The sequence below is a fragment of the Tamandua tetradactyla genome, chromosome 10, assembly GCF_023851605.1.
Source record: "Tamandua tetradactyla isolate mTamTet1 chromosome 10, mTamTet1.pri, whole genome shotgun sequence".
Taxonomy (NCBI): Eukaryota; Metazoa; Chordata; class Mammalia; order Pilosa; family Myrmecophagidae; genus Tamandua; species Tamandua tetradactyla.
The window spans coordinates 13,118,972-13,135,782 of NC_135336.1; the positions used below are offsets into that span (position 1 = coordinate 13,118,972).

Consider the following 16,811-nt stretch of genomic DNA (forward strand, 5'->3'; position numbering starts at 1 on the left):
ATGTTAGCTTCTAGCAAGCTAGAAAACACGTTTGAAATGATTTGTATTTTTTGTATGTTACAACAGTAGTAGTTATACCATCTGAGAAGCCATATTAATCTAAAATATGGGGAAGGCAGTTGGTTACATAAATCACAGAGGACAGAAAATATGAGACAGCATCTGGTCTCCACTCTGTCACTTACTTGCTTAACCATGGAGACAGCTCTTCATTTCTCCAGACCTCAGTTTCTCCTGAAAAAAATACTCTGACATTCTTTCTTGTGCTAAAATTCTTAGAGTCTATAGGGACACTTCCACACTCTTCTGTTTGGTGGAAGCCTTCAAATTACTGAAAGATAGTCAACCCAAGACTGCTACTGACCCAGCATTATTGTCTTGTAAACACAATGAATAATCCAACACTACATTTATTTTCCTGCTGTTTGGTGGTGTGGATACACTGTTCCTACAGTAACTTCTTATAGAGTTAATACCCAAAATTTATGCTCCACGACAAGACCTAGACCTGTATGTCATTTGTACAGATCATTGACCTTCTTCTGATGGAGAAAGGAGCACTGAAGGGACCAGGACCAAGGTCACATTTGATAACAATGGTCCTGTGTCCACTCCAGTGATGCTGGTAAGATTATCACGTATAATAAATACATTGATTTTGATCTCCTTTGATTCCTATCTTTGTAAGTAGCCTTATCACTTTTTTTGGAGGGCAGCAGATGAATTTCATCAATTAATTAGTCAATACCCTCTTCAATGCCCCTACAGGTTCACCATCTCAGTGCTCACCACAACTCTGTGAATGAGACATTATTATACCAAATGTACAGATGAGGTAACAGACACCGAGTCCAGATTTGGGGTCAAGTAGCTAGAGAATGGAAGAGCAGAGAGTTCTTCCCACAAGTCCTGGCAGCCTCCAGGGCAGGTTTATACCTTTCAACTGTCACTCACGCTCAACTCAGAGAATTGAACCAGTTGGACCCAGGGGCTTTCAGTTAGGTGACTAGATTTAAGCTCTCTAACATAGTAGCCACCAGCCACTAGTTGCTATTTAATTTTAAATTAATTAAAGTTAAATAAAATTAAAAGTGCGGTTCCTCAATTGGATTACCACATTTCAAGTGCTCAATAGCCACATGTGGCTGGCAGCTACTCTATAGGACAGCACAGACAGAGAACATTGCATCTTTGCAGAAAGTTCTATTGGACAGCATTGCTCTAGACTACTGATTCCCTGAGGTGTTTTGGAGACTATTCGGACAATGATGTGGCCTGTCAATTAGGTTTTTATGGTCAAATAGTTTGGTAAATGCTGCATTCTATATTTTCTTCCTGAATATTCACAGTGGTTCACAGTATATTTAAGAAATCACATAGTTAAGAAATCGATATAACTTTATTTAAACAGAAGTTCCCAAATTTATTTGATTGTTCCCTTTTCAATGTTGCATTCATTAACAGAGTACTTTGGGGTAGAGGTTGAAAAATTCTGATGGGGTCAGACCTCTATTTATGCATTTTTTTCTGAATATTCTATGGGTTTTCACCAAAGTTAGAAAAACTTTAATGCTCCCAGTAAGGATTTCTTCATGCTTTCCTCATTCAGTTAAAGCAAGAAACTATCACTTTACCCAAGCAGTGCCCTCAAACATCTTGATGTCCAGCGGGTCTCCTTGGATGATCCCATCGAGAAGGATCAGAGAATGGCAGCTGGCCATGGCTGCGCACTGGGGGCCCCACGGCAAAGCCCTGCCTGAGGCCAAGCTGTGGACTTCCTGAAAACTGGCAGAGAAGATAATAAGTTAAGGTCTGCAATAAGATCATTCTGCACACTCTGCCCCATAACTCTAATATAGAGCTTCAGTCATATAACTCTAATGCTCAAATCTCTTCCATGGCTCCCTATGCCCTATATGACAAGTTCAAACTCTTTCCCCTAACATGCAAGGCCCTGCCTGCTCCAGTTCTAATTAGCCTTACACCTATCACTTCTAGTAATATCCTTTACGCTCTGGAGTCTATGGCCAAATTAAACTTTGTGCTACTCTTTACTTGTCCAGGGACTTCCCTGCCCTTGAGCCTGAGCTCACTTGGGTCCTCATTTTCTTACTGGAGAATTCAGCCTGCAGAGTAATCTTTATAAAGCCTTATGCTGAGTTGGATGTGAATGTTCTTCTCAACAGAGTTTGCAACTGGTCAATCCATACTATAATTTCTGAGGGCTTAGATTTCAGAGGGAATTTTGTCATGTAATTTGTAGCCAGCCTACAGAGCAGCAGAATTGTGGGAAGACAGATGAGCAGACAGCTCTGAGCTAATACCTGCAAACTCCACAGAGCTGGTTCTCTAAAGCCACCCCACCCCCACTCCCCCTGCCCTCCAGGCAAGAAGTGTTTAGGCTAAGAAGATAGCAGGGTAGTTCCAGTCAAGTAAAAGCATGAATGGACTGAAGCATTTCTCACTAGTCAGACCTTGGGAGTTTGCCTCGATTTCCTGAACCTCCTGGTCTGAACATGTCCATTTTCCCCTTTGACTGTATAGACTGGTTTGATTTGCCTTCCTCTCCTTCCACCTTTAAGCAGAATATTAATTGTGTTTAGTTGTTTCTATTCCCCTCCAAAAGCTTCAGAGTGCTAGGAGTAATGTAGGGAGAAGAGGGGTGGAAACTGCAAACTCCCATTTCCTCTCTCACATTGTCTGTACAAAGGCCTCCCAGGGCATCTGAGCAGTCAGGAGCAAACACACACAGCGAGCAAGTGGAGTTAGAGCCCAGGTAGTTCCTGGAACCCAGCCCAGAGTTTCTTCTGCAACATCACCTGGCCTGTCTGCTGTTACCCTTTGGCCCTGGCTGCACCTGGCTCCATAAGCTGTCTTGGAAGCCCCTGCTTGGCTGCTTCTCTAACTGACAGCCTCAGCCACTGTTTGGAGCCAAGATGGGGAACCAGAGCTTAAGAGCAGAGGCCATCTCTGCACCCAGACTGAGAAGGCAGCTCTCAACCCTGCCAGGAAGGGAACCAGGAGCTCTGGGCACTTTCCCAGAGGGTGCACTCTCTCCTCTCCAGCTCTTCTCTGGGGTGGGCACTTATCCTATCCCCCTCTCCCCTCCCTAGTGCCAGCATGTGGTATCTTCCTGTTAAACTTCTAGCCATACTCCCTTCAAAACTTATCTCAACTACTATATCCTTCGTGTGGTTTCCTTCAGCCACTCATGTTCAGAATTAATTTCTACCTTTTCCCCAGCATGTTATTATAAAAATTAAGACTGTGTATTACATAAGGGAACCATTACTGTTTCTCCTCTGGGCTGATATTTGTGCCTTAATAGCAATATTCTTCATGTCCTGTGATGTACATTGAAGGGGGGTGCATTTGTACCTTTTTATCCTACTAGAGTGTACTTTGTGAGAGAGGAGATAGAGTCCTTCTTTATGGGATCCCGCACCATACCTGCCCATACCAGTTTCCCAGGAAGTCTTTACACAGTCCCAATTTTACTCTTTGCTCCTCTGTTTCATTCAGTCAGTGCTTAGTCACCCACATCATGGTATTCCATTTTTTCATTTGGAATTTGAAGACACACTTTCCCTGTCCAATTTTGAGCTCAGAACTCATTTAATTAAACAAGTTAGAATAATTGAGAGCTGGTTGCAGCCCATTTATATATATATCGATGTGACATTCCCCTCTCACCACTGGACAGATGGAATTGAGTATCACTAAGGTAACCACACTCAAACACACACAGCATCTGCACTTAGGGGTTTACCAGTTGTCAACAGTAGGGACAATCCCCCAGAGGTCCAATCCATCTTCTGTAAGAGTGCCAGTCTGAATAAAAATTAGAGTTGGTATTAGCGCATGAGTTAAAGCTTTTTATGATATTGTGACTTAAAAAAAACTTAGGGTTCCAAGAAATTATACTATGTCCAGCTGTTCCAAGCTTGTTTGTAAACACCAAATTTTAAATCAGAAAGAAAGATTAAGCAGGTGACAAATGATCTCCAAAGACCATGTTGATAATTAAATGATTTAAATTAGCAATTATGACAATGAAAAACAAAAGGCTTTTGTAAATTGCTGTAACTCGTCGCTGTTGTTAAATGGGAGAAGTTCAGTGAATGGAAATCCAACAGGAATCAGCTCAAGTTTGACTTTCTAGTTGGCACCAGCTGTCATTCTAAAGTCGAGCTCAGAATTTTTCTCTTTCCTTTCAAGACTGTTTAGTTCACAGTTTGCCATCTGGTTCGCAGTAATTTTCTAAAAATATGGGTGACATGGTGGCTGTCCAGATTGATAATGAAATGTTGATATGGGGCTTTGAGACTATAGAGGGAAACTAAGTGCTAATAATAAATATTAATTAAAGCACATGAACAGGTTTTGTTGTTAGATTGAGAGGAAAATGGTCAGGAGATTTGATTTGCTGTGTTATGGGAGAGTATTTGTCAGATAATGTAACAGAGAAAGCAAAATGGAATGGAGCACTATCACAGGGCTTCTAGTTTCCTCATTTCTTCACAGTCATTCATTAATTACAGACCTCAGTGTCTTTATGAGGCAGCCTGACAACATCAAACCTGCTTAACATCACATAAGTGAAAACTGCAGTTGGCTTCAAGCCACTTTCGCACTGTCAGGGCAGAGTGGAGCATTACTGAGCACTACAAAATATCCTCTTTCAACTCTGCCCCCAGATCTCTGACATTTTTTTTAAGGTCATCTCTGTATATGATGCTGGATTTTCTAGTTTTCTCTCAAGTAACATCTTTTACCTCCACAGTGCATCACATTAACATGATACTTTATGGTGAAGTGCATGCTATCCTACAACTTGGTTCTTACAGCTGAGTCCGCAGGGCAGAGACTTTGTCACATTAGAGGCAAAAAGAGGAGCCCACAGTCACAGGGCATAACCAAAACCCAGGCACTGTGGAATCTCCTACTATATTAGAAATATTGAATGAATTCTATAAGGCATATGGAAAGATAAAGTCCATTCTACATTTCCAGATTAAAGAATAAAGGGATCTTTGTTTCATTAATTCAGTTGAACTTTACGGAGAACAAACACGCTTGTGTGAGTTACTTCTTGGGAAAAGAGCTATTTGCTTCATTTCACTCCTGCATTTTATAAGGGCCTAACCCATGTGTTTAGATTCCAAATCCCCTAGAGTTGATCCATTTCAAAAAGAGGTAGTAACTTAATCTGAAATGGTTTTCTAATGATTACATGGTGTTTTTAAACATAGATATTTTGAACCTGAAAATAGAGATGATACAGTAGCAAAGTAGAAATGGGACCATGTTATTTCTATATGAGAAAATGACCTTTATATAATAAAGCTAACCATCAATAAAAGAAAACTGAATTATATTTGAGGTTCTAAGGGGAATAAGATAGAAAATCAAAAGTTCTTAGCATAAATACAAGCTCAGACTTGGGCTGAATAGAAAAGAAAGGAAGGAAAGAAGTTGTTTTAGAGAACTTGATAACAAAACCAACATAAACTAGAAATATATGCAGGAATAAAAGTATACAGAAGCCTGGTGATACAGCTCTTCTAAACTGAAATAAAACTAGATGGAAACTCCATTAACTGTAGAGTGATTTACTCCAACATCATCTTGATAGAGTTTTATAATGTGAAGAAAGCTGGAAGGAAATTTAGGGATTAATTTTAATTCACCCTTCTTATCTTAAAAAACTTTAAGAAATTTAGTGTCAAATTTGGGATTAGACTTCCCATTTTGCTGATGCTCAATCAAGAGTTCTTTGCACAGTGCCATGCTGCCATGCCATACAGAATTGGGCCAAGTATGCCTTGAATGGTCCCTCAGATGATCTACTAAAGGAGTACATGAGGTTGTGGAGGAAAAGCTTTTATACAGGAAATAAACTAAATGCCCTTTCGAAAAATTAATTTATGAAACAGACAAACATATGATGAACATATTTTAGAAATCTTTCTCCCATTTTCAAGGCCTAGTGAGGCTGGTGGATAAGTCATAGGATTCCCCATCAGAAAACTTCCAAGGGTTGTTATTGGGCTCTGAATCTAAAATGAAGCTATTAAATTAACCCTAATGGTTTCTGACTGCTGGCAATGGAGGAAATTCTGTGCCAAACAAACACAATAGTGTAGGACGGAAATAATGGAAGACACATGCCACATCTGATCCATGCCTAACAAGTCAGTTCTGCCTCATGGGTCTCTCTAATGTGTCCTCTAGTCTCCATTCCTGCCTTCATTGTCTTGCACAATGAATTAGCTCTTTACTTTTCCCTGAGTCTCCAAACAGGTCTCCTGTCTCAAACAGGTCTCCTGTCTCCTTCCCACTCTTCCTTTCTCACCAGTTCTCCTAGATGTACTATATAAAACTCAACTATAAAAATGCCATTGATAACCATTTTTCTTTAAGGCAAGTCCCCACTCAGCTTGGCAGAGCAGGCCTTCAACTATTGGTCTTCTCTCCCTCTCCAGCGTCACTCTCCTACCCAACAGCCTACTCTCTGGCCACAACCTGCTGCCCTCTGTTCCCCACCTGCCCCAGGCCCATCACACCCCTGTGCCTCTGAACTGCTCTCTTCTGAGCCAGGGGCCCATTCCCTTACCTCATTCCACCCAACAACCAAAGCCCCAGTTCAGAGGTACCTACTACTGGTAGCAGGTAACAGTGCCCTGAAGCTTTGCTCTGACATCTACTAAGCAGGCATCTCATGGCATTACCAGTGTTTACACTTCCATTTTCTCTGCTTCCTCAGGTAGGCTACAAGCTTCTCAAGAGCTGGGAACATCTCAATGGGGCTTTCTAATGGCAGTGAGCATGGTTTGCCACCAATGAGGCTAAGTAAGAAAATGGCAAACGAGGCTTACTTGATCAATCAATGGAGCACAAATAAACTAAAGACATGGAGGTGTCAAGCCATTCTCACCTCATTAAACAGTTATATTGGCCTGCCCAAGCTGCGGGCAGAATCTGACCAGCAGGGGCTCACTGTGAATTCCCTCCAGGTCCCTGTGGGAGAGCCATGAGAAGAGGTCTCAGGACCTGCCCCGCAGCAGGCACAGACTCTCCATCTACCGTAGACTCTGCCACCTTTCCAGGTCCCTAAGCACAGAGAAGACCTTCCCTAGCCTTAAGCCCTGATCTGTGGGGAAGCCAAAGTGAAAAGAGGGGCAGAGCTGTTAAAACACTTGTCGTTGTCTGCTCTTCTACACCCCTTCCTAAAAAAGCTCTGGTACACAGCACTTCAGGAAACAGAAATTGTCTTCAAATTTTTTGCCTGAAAAAATCCAATCATTCATTGAAATTATAGAAGGAAGAGATTGTTCAAAACACAAAATCCAAAGCAGAGACAAAAATATTAAATTTTCTAGGGGGAAAACTCATGATGTGATGGCTAAAGCTCTACTCAGTGAAGGGGGCTTCTAGGCCATGCCCTCACTCTAACTCACAGTGGGACCTTCTCTGGCCTCAGTTTTCCCATCTGTAAAGTAAAGGTGCTGGAGTAGACATTCTCTGAGGCCCTTCCTGGCCAGCTTTGAAACCTGCAACATCCAACCGGGAAGTTCGGTTCTTACTTTGTCGAAGCACACGAGGTTTATTTGCCCACACATATTGATTCTCTGTGGGGAGATACAGAAGATTTTCTTTTTCTTCAGCCTCTTCTGTGCATACACGATGCCAGTGGTGAGGGCAGCCGGCAGCACGGGTGGGACAGTCACAGTCAGGAGGAGCAGGGACATGGCCGTGGCGTCTCTTGGAGGGGCCTGGAGAGGGGAGGGACATGACGGTCAGTCCAGCAGAGTAGGTAGGCAGACTTCCAGGAGACTTTCTTCTGCAACAAGGGAGCCCCAGATCCTCTGGCTCAGAATCCTCTGTGAAGGGCTGAGGGATCTGTGGACTGTGCTTCAGGAATAAATAAATCATCTCCCATTGCAGAAGACAGGAGAACCCTAATCCCTATTCCATATCCATCCTGACCTTTCCTGCCTCTGTTTCTCTCCCCTTAATATTTCCTGTGCCCAAGGAGCCCATCCTTCCTTTGCCTATCACACTCTCTGGGCCCCCCAGGTACTTGGTCTGGTCTTTGATTATAAGTGTTCACATAGGGCCTTGACTTTGGGTTTCTAATCTCTCTCTCCCACTAGGGTACAAATTCCTCAGATGCAGTAGCTCTGGTCTATTCCTTTTTGAAGTCTCAGAGCCCGGCACAGTGTCTGTCTCTGAGGAAGGGCTGAGTTCATGATGTATGGCAACTTGATTAAAAAATATATATATGGCCGAGTTTCTGCCAAGAGCCCACCATATATTACTTGCTATAGGGAACTCAATAATAAAAATAGCTTACTATTATTGGGCACTTGCTCTGAGGTGCATGTATTGTTTCATTTACTCCTCACAACATGGTGTGACTGCTGTGATTTTCTCCATTCAACAGATGAGGAAAGGGAGGCTTAAAAGCATAAACAACATTCCCAAGGCTGTGAGCTGAGTAAGTGGTGAGGATCTGAGCCCTTGCTGTCCAGCTTCTAGGGCCCAATATGACACATTGACCAGAGTGTTACATTATTAAGCCAATTTTCAGAGAATCTGGATCCCAAGCAAGTTTGCAGAGGAGGCTCACATTGCTCACTCATAGGCAAATAAGATCACAGGGTTGCTAGTTCTATTTTTCACATGCTCTGGATATTAATGGCTCTACCCTATATAACCTTTTATGAAAGCAACCACTGTTTTAGTCATGGAGTCCTCTTTTGAACGTTGGAAACATAGATTCAAGTTCAGTAACAATGGCTGCTAGCTTTCATCCCATCTCAGTTTATGACAAAAGCTTTTGCTTTTGCTTCTCCCCACCATGGTCACAGAGGAAGTCTGACCCTGAGGACTCAGCCCTGTCTCATCCTGAACCAGTACAGGCTAAGTAAGGCATACAACAGGTCTACAGTTTCTGACTCATAAAAAAATGGAGTTACAGATTAGCCTTGTTGCCTTAGTGCATATTGGATGTTGAGTCCTGCCCAGGAAACCTTCATTCCCAATCACTGTCAACTTTCCTGCTTCCAAGATGAAACTGGCACACTGCCTCAAATTCCAACCCCAGTGGCCATGACATTCTGCCTAGTTCTTTCCAGGCTCCATTCAACTAGTGACAGAAAGCCCTGCTCTCCTCTGCTTTGCCCTACCTTGGAAATACTCCCTGCAGACTCATTTCAGATTGAAATGACTACTTGGAGCTAATAGTTGAGCATGAAGATTGCCTAGAAATTCTTGCTACTGTGTCTTTGTTCAGCAATACTTAGACCATCCCAAACACACACACACATATACATACACACACAGACATACACATGCCACCATATTGGGCATTGTAATTAGGCCAAGCCTGTTCAATTTGGACCCTTAGATACTTATCTTTGGACCCTTTATTCAAAATGTCCTTGCTTTCCCTACCCGCCCACACTGCTAAGATCCAGCATGTCTTACAGTGGAACCACATGGTTCATGACAGTCACACTCTCTCATGAACAAAAAGGATATTTGTGACAACCCTCCCCTGCCCCAGCCATTGCAGCTATGAAGAGAGGCATCCAAATGAAACTCAATATCCTGAAGCTTAAAGGGAAGTGGTATCCCATGCTGCATACAGCTGTTAAAGTAGAAATTTAATTTCTTTTCAGAACCCAACCAGAACACATCAGCAATCCATTGACTGCATGGTATGTTAGGCATTACATGAGGGCAATGTGCACTTTTGAATACTTTAAGAAAAATTCAAACTTCAAGATATGGCATTCACGATCCCCTTCAATCTGATCTACTCTTACATTGCTTGCTAGTTCCAGATGACCTTTGTGCATTTTTTCTTTTGCCTTTTGCTGACTCAAATTGACATTCCCTTCCCATTCTCTGATATGATTGGTGAAGTCCTCCCATTGCATCAGGATTGAGAAAAGCATATTTCTTCTGAGACTGTTCAGGCATTGATACCACACATTCTGTACATGCAGTCACAATCCCTTATCCCCATCCAAGCGGTTAAAGGAGTGGTTAAAGGAACTGAACAGGGTTGGCCTAATTACAATGCCCAACATGGTGGCATGTGTATGTCTGTGTGTTGGGGGGTTAAGTATTGTTGAACAAAGACACAGTAGCAAGAATTTCTAGGTAATCTTCATGCTCAACTACCCACTTCACAGATTTTTTCATCGTTGCACTACCCAATGCGATTGCCACTAACCATATATGGCTATTTAAATTTAAATTAATTTAAAGGAAATAAAAATTCATTTCCTCAGTCTCCCCAGCCACATACAACTAAGGGCAACCATACTGGACAATGTAGAAATAGAATATTTCCACTACTTGAGAAAGCTCTATTGGACAACGTGGATTCACAGATAGATTGTGCTATGAGGTGAGCTTACCTTATCCTCTGGAGTTAGGTCAGACTCTTAGAGAAAGCTGTGCTATTGAAGAACCTTACTCTCAGTACTTACTCCATGGTACGTATATACTCCAAGGGCATAGAAAAAGCCCATGGCACCGAGACAGGCCAGGAACACCATGAACTTGAAGGCATCACTGTAGAGTTTGAAGTTCAGAGGCCGGGGGTAGAGGATGGATCTCACCAAGTCACCTTTGGCAGTGTTGTAACCTACGGGAAGATAGTCACAAGCATGTTAAGGTTCTTTAATCCAGTTTCCCTCCAAAACCAAAAGTGGTTTGGAGCGAATTAAGAATTGGTTAAAAGGGTTTGAATATGGAGTGAAAATGGCACTGCTGTGACCTAACAGAGTATTTGCATTTATTGTTCTTATAAGTTGTCAGGAGAAATAAATGGTATCCATTTAGCCCCATTTAATTTCTCTCGGTCTGGGATCAGTGCTTTGGCAGCTCCCACAGTGCAGCTCCCTCGTCACCCGGGAGACTGAGGAAAAGAAGTCTAAGGAATGAAGAAGGCAGTGACCAGAGAAGACAAGCCATGGAGAGAAGAAAGGTTTAAAGTGCCGAAATGTGCTAAAAAAAATAATATAAAAACAAGAAAGAGGGCAAACAATTTCTTAAAATATATATATACTTCTATCTATAGATGACTCAGGTGAAGATATACAGTAGGGATCCTGAAATACAGCCCAGCAGCCACCTCTTTGAAAGGAAAAAAAAAAGTTCTCATAGTGTAGAAACTGTTTTTTTTTTTGGAAATCAGCCAGAGGGGATGTAGAGAGAAAAGAGAAGAAGTCTATGGACACAAGTGAAAACCAAAAACGGTTTTGCCTTTGAGGAGATTTAGCTCATCCTTCATCACATACAAGGGTTGGACAACAAGCCATTCGGTCGGGAATGGTGGTAAGTTAGAGTAACAAGCGTGGGGTTGGAAAACAGCATGGTTGATTATCAGAACGTGACACGCTCCACAGTCCTAAACAAAATTTCCCTAACCCAACTCCCCGCCAACCTCCAATCTTGGACTAAATTTACAAAAGTGGATTCCACTCACCTGTTTGCAAAACGACTGCTCTTACAGGCCCCTGACCAGAGGGCTTCACCTGGATAACTTCAGTGCCACAAAAAAGCACGTGTCTCCGATAGTCATCCAGGCTGTGGGATTTCCACGGCATGGTGTTCTCTGCTTGAGGCAATGGCGTCTTTGCAACAGGTATGCTTTCTCCTAAAGAAGATTGCATTTTACTGATGCTACATGAACTTAGGCAATTATTTAGAGCTGGTACTTGCCAGTTTCAAGAAGTTATGCAACCCACAATCTCATCCAGTTTTAATGCCCATCCTATGAGTTAGATGATAGTTCTTAGGGTTAGTGCTGATGCAAGAAATGATCGATTTGACTCTATTTCTAATATTTATGAAGATCTGCCTTCATTCCCACACTTGGCATGTCTATTGAGATATTATTTAAAGTAGCTTATTTTTAGCTGAGAGAGTTGTCACTTAATCCTTCCCCCAAATGTTTAAACCCAGCAAGGCTTTAGGCTATTAAGCAGCTATGAAGCATAGGAGTAGCTGTTACTGTATGCCTTTCATCCCCTCATTTGTCTATTCATCCACCCATCCATCCATTCATTTGCCAGATATTTTTAAGTGCTTGTTCTGTGAGACACAGAATACTGATGAATGAGAGAGAGAAAAATCTTGGCCTTCTAAAACTCAGGGAGCCAAGCTAGTAAACAGTTCATTAAAATACAATAATATAAGTGTTTTTGGTAGTAGTACCAGGTGATTTGGGCATCTCACCCAAAACAAAGGATCAGGAAAGATTTCCTGGACAATATATAAATGACAACTTAAAAGTAGAGTATGATTAGCCAGATCAGGAAGGAGAGAAAAGTGTTCATGGAAGAGGTAAGAGAGAGTACCATGTGCTCTGGACACTAAGAGTTGAGGACAATTGAGACCTTGAGTGCAAGGGTAGAGGTAAGCAGTCCTAGAAATACAATGATGAATGAGAAATGACCTCTTCATAAAATCTATAAACTATTCTTTGTGATCCTTTTGGAGCTTACAATTAAGACAGAAGCTAATATAATAGGATAGGGCCTCTCTTTTCTCTTTCTGAATGATCTCAGCTCTCACTTCTATTAATTTAGCACTTCTAACAGATAAGTGCATCTGTAATATCTATCTTCATCTGTCTTCTTTCCTGGATTTGCTCTGTTTTTCCCACTTGTTGGCTCTCATCCCAAACTAGATCTTCCACTAGCCTCTTCAACTCAACATATCTAAAATCCATATCAAATGTTGCACCCCTAAACCTCCTCCCAAATTTCCTCTTTCTCTTATGATACCACCATTTTGCTGAGTCACAGACTTAATGTCTCAGAATCACCTGAGTCCTCCTCTACCCATACTCTGCCTACTCACAGAAGGATCATTTCCTAATTGCTCTCTCCCCTCCAGCCTCCCATTCCCTTCAATTATTCCACATATTTCCAGATAAATCCTGTCAAAGCCCCCTTTTTGTCATCCCATTCTCTTGGTCAAAATTCATTTGTCTTTCCCATTGTCACTTCTAAATAGAGCCCAAACTCTCTTACCAGACTGTCAAAGCCCATAATCAGAGCATAAAAGCCTGCTCTCCTCTGACACAAACTCCTGCTAAGTTAGACTACTCACGTTTCCTATCACTGAAGTCCCTTCCCCATACCATTCCCCTGCCTTTCCCTGATGCCATAAGGAAAGCATATTTAAGGTACAGAAAAAATTAACTCCGAGTTCAAAAGGGGTAAATTTCAGAAACAAAATTAAAGTGTCAATAACATTTTCTGGCTCCCAGACTTGAAGTACCCTTCAAGTACCCAAATTAAAATTCCATCAGTCATTTGCTAAGTGTACAATTAGCATGGTAATGTGTTATATTTCAAATTTTAAAATAGTATTATATTGATTATAATTATACAAATTATGTCTTATCCTTCTTTCTAGGTAATAACTGATGACAGAGAATTTAACATGTATACCTTTTCATATCCCTCATTTTCCCTAGTGGTATATAGTCTTTTCACAGCACATATTTTTGGTGAATGTATGGATGAGTTAAATAAAAACAATTACCCAAAAGGGGTAAGGAAGACAGTGTCTATGTTTTAGCACCACACATACTCTTTGGGACCAATGGAAGAAAGGTTTATTTTATCTGGAACTGGAGTTTTCTGTACAGCATAAACTAATTCAACCTATCTGTATAGTTTCATTTGAACAAGTGAAACATAGGAGCACAGAATAAGAAAGAGGTCCTTTAATCCTGTATAGATTATTGTAATGCCTGGATACATCTTAGAGTATATTAAGCAGATAATCAAAAAGTATTGGCAAATTCCCCTGAGGGATGGGAGAAAGAATACGCAACTATTAAACCTTACCATCAGGGAATCCCCTGATACGGTGTCAAATTTTAGGGACATCCAAATCAATAGGCCATGCCCTCAATCATGAGGCTTGCTCTTGTGAAGCTTATATATTTAGCAAAGAAGCTTAGACTACCTATAGGCATGCCTGAGAGTTACTTCTGGAGGACCTCTTTTGTTGCTCAGATGTGGCGTCAATCTCTCTAAGCCCAACTCTGTAAATGAAATCATTGCCCTCCCCCTACATGGGACATGACATGCAGGAATGAAAGTCTCCCTGGCGATGTGGGAGAGGATTCCCAGGGATGAATACAGATCTGGCACCATGGGATCAACAATTCTATCCTGAACAAAAAGGGGGAAAGAAGTGTATTTAATAAAGTATCAGTGGTAGAGAACTTCTAATAGGGTCGAGAAGTTACTCTGGGGGTTGCTCTTACACAAGCTTCACAGAGACCTTGCTGCCTGTCATAACCTGCCAACCTCCAACCAAGACCATTCCAGCCAATCCTAAAGAACACCTAGGGCAACATATACAATTCCACAAGGGTTCCATGCACTACAGTAACTTTCCAGAAACCTACAACTACTAGATATGTCCCTGGTCCAGAGAAATCCTGAAACCTAGCCCAGCCTCTTCAGAACATGCATCTCCCTACCAGATATTAGTGACAGACCCTTCCAATACAAAAAATTTAGAACAGCCATAGCTCAAATGCCTCTAAAGAAGATCAAAGGTGATTGTGGAGTTATATAGAGAAGATAGGATTTAACAAATGAATGTGAATGCTGAATCATTAAATAGATATCTCTTTTAGTCTCCAGTACCTTAGAGCAGCTAGAAGTAAAAACTTAAAATTGTAGAATTGTAACACATGTCAAACTCTGAAATATGTTCTACAACTAATTATGGTGCTGTGTTTTGAAATTTATAGTTTTTTTGTACATATGCTATTTTTCACAAAAAAAGTAGATTGTGATGATAAACAAATATTTAACCTTTCTAGCCTCCAATATTTTGGATTAGGTAGAAAGAAAAATCTGAGATAAAGGTATGGTAGCACATGACAAACTCTGGGATCCTATAACTACTTGTTGAAGAGTGCTTCGAAAACTATTGCTTTTTTATTTCTTTGCTTTGTATATATGCTATACTATACAATTAAAAAAAGTTAGAAAATATATATATATATATATATATCCCTTCTAGCCTCCAATGTTCTGGAGCAGCTGGAAGGAAAAATCTGAGATGATGATATGGTAACCCATGACAAATTCTGAAATTTGTCCTGTAACTACTAGTTGAAGAGTGCTTTGAAAACTATTGCTTTTCTCTTTCTTTGCTTTGTATATATGGTATGTTTATACCATTTTAAAAAGTATGGGAACAGATAGAGGGTTTATAAGTAGTAGTGTGATTGTGAAGGTGAATACGATTTAAAAAGGTTGTTTTGAGTCATGGATCTCACTGAGTAGCACTAGAAATATAAATAAGCTCTTACATGAACTACTTCAAAAATATGATATTGTACAAAGAGTTAACAATAGAAGTACATATGGGAAAAACTTCTTATTGCATGCTATGGTCCATATTAAGGAGGAATACATCACTAGTGCCACAACAATACTGGGGGCAAAAAATTGGGGGAGTGGGGGACAAGAGTGAAGGAGAATTTGGGATTTCTTCTTTGGTGTGGGTGTGTCTATATGTCATTTTTCACTGGAGCAATGAAAATTGAGACTGATGATTGTACAACTAAGTGAGGATACTTGAAATATTGATAGCTTATTTTGGATCGAATATATGCTATATGAATATATCTCAACAAAATCCAAAATCAGCATATTCAAAATAAATAAATAAACAAATACATAAAAAACAATTACCCAGGCTTTTCTGTGATTGGTTTTGCAAAACTAGTTTTATACGTGGTACGTTATTTGACATCCTAAAGTGTAAGACGCTATAACATTTTCATTAGTGATTTCAACTATTCTTCGGGAAATTCCTTTAGTCAGACATTGTCCCTAAAGTATTTTTCTTAAAATGGTTACGATATCTCATCCAACTTATCAGTCACATTCTAAATGGCTTTGTGAAAGGAATAAAACCTTTAGAAAAGTCTCAAAATCATTGTAATACATTGTGTTGAAATCACTTTTTGAAGCTACAGTATTGAATTCTTCCTAATGACGAATACTCATGAGTTTTTGTGTTCATTATTAGGAAGTAGACATTTCTGAACTTTATTGAGTGACTAGTGGAACAAATGAATAAACAAGTGAAAGATAGGAAAAAGGGAATGAGAGCAAAGAGAAAGGAAAAGAGGAAAAGGGTTATCCTATCAATTGATTGTAAGCTAATCTGACAGGATGTAACTCTGAAATGACCTCTTAAGGAAATTCCTATGTGTCCAGCTCAGGTCACTCCATCCTTCACACATACGTTTCCAGAAAAATCACTCATCCTAATGATTAGCAGGAGAGCGAGTGGATTGTGGCAGAGTGAGTGACACTCTTTCCTCTTCCTCTTCCTGTTACCTTACATGACATAGGCTCTGGGAGCAATATGCCTGGATTTAAGTGTTTTACTTTCTTCATAAGCACTTGTAACTATTGGAGAGTTACATTATTTATCCACTTTCATGTTATGTTTCCCCCTCTAGAATGGTGACTGAGGAGGGCAGACATTTTATCTGCCTTGCATCCCCAGCATCTAATAAAGTTCCTGGTTCCAGAGTAAAGGGTGATAAACATGTGGAATGAATGAATGAATGAACACACAATGAATACAAATCCCATCTCCATAGCTTTTAAGCTGTGTCACCTTAGACAAGTTACTTAACCACAACAAAAAAATTATCTATTGTATCAAGACAAAGTTCCAAAATATTAATGTATCTCTCCCTCCTGCCACCCTCCCACCATGGTATTCCCTTTGCT

General features: G+C 40.6%; 1 protein-coding gene across 2 annotated transcripts in view; it reads right to left on the reverse strand.

Annotated features, from left to right (window-relative positions):
- Window positions 1–16,811, reverse strand: part of ATP13A5 (ATPase 13A5) — a 132,730-nt gene that overhangs the window by 47,014 nt on the left and 68,905 nt on the right. For both annotated transcript variants that reach the window (XM_077117893.1, XM_077117892.1), the window contains 5 exons: window positions 11,507–11,677; window positions 10,506–10,663; window positions 7,587–7,775; window positions 3,770–3,831; window positions 1,635–1,785 (listed from right to left, as the gene is read on the reverse strand). In XM_077117893.1, coding sequence (XP_076974008.1) covers window positions 1,635–1,785; window positions 3,770–3,831; window positions 7,587–7,775; window positions 10,506–10,663; window positions 11,507–11,677 — 731 coding nt within the window. The remainder of the gene's footprint in view (window positions 1–1,634; window positions 1,786–3,769; window positions 3,832–7,586; window positions 7,776–10,505; window positions 10,664–11,506; window positions 11,678–16,811) is intronic.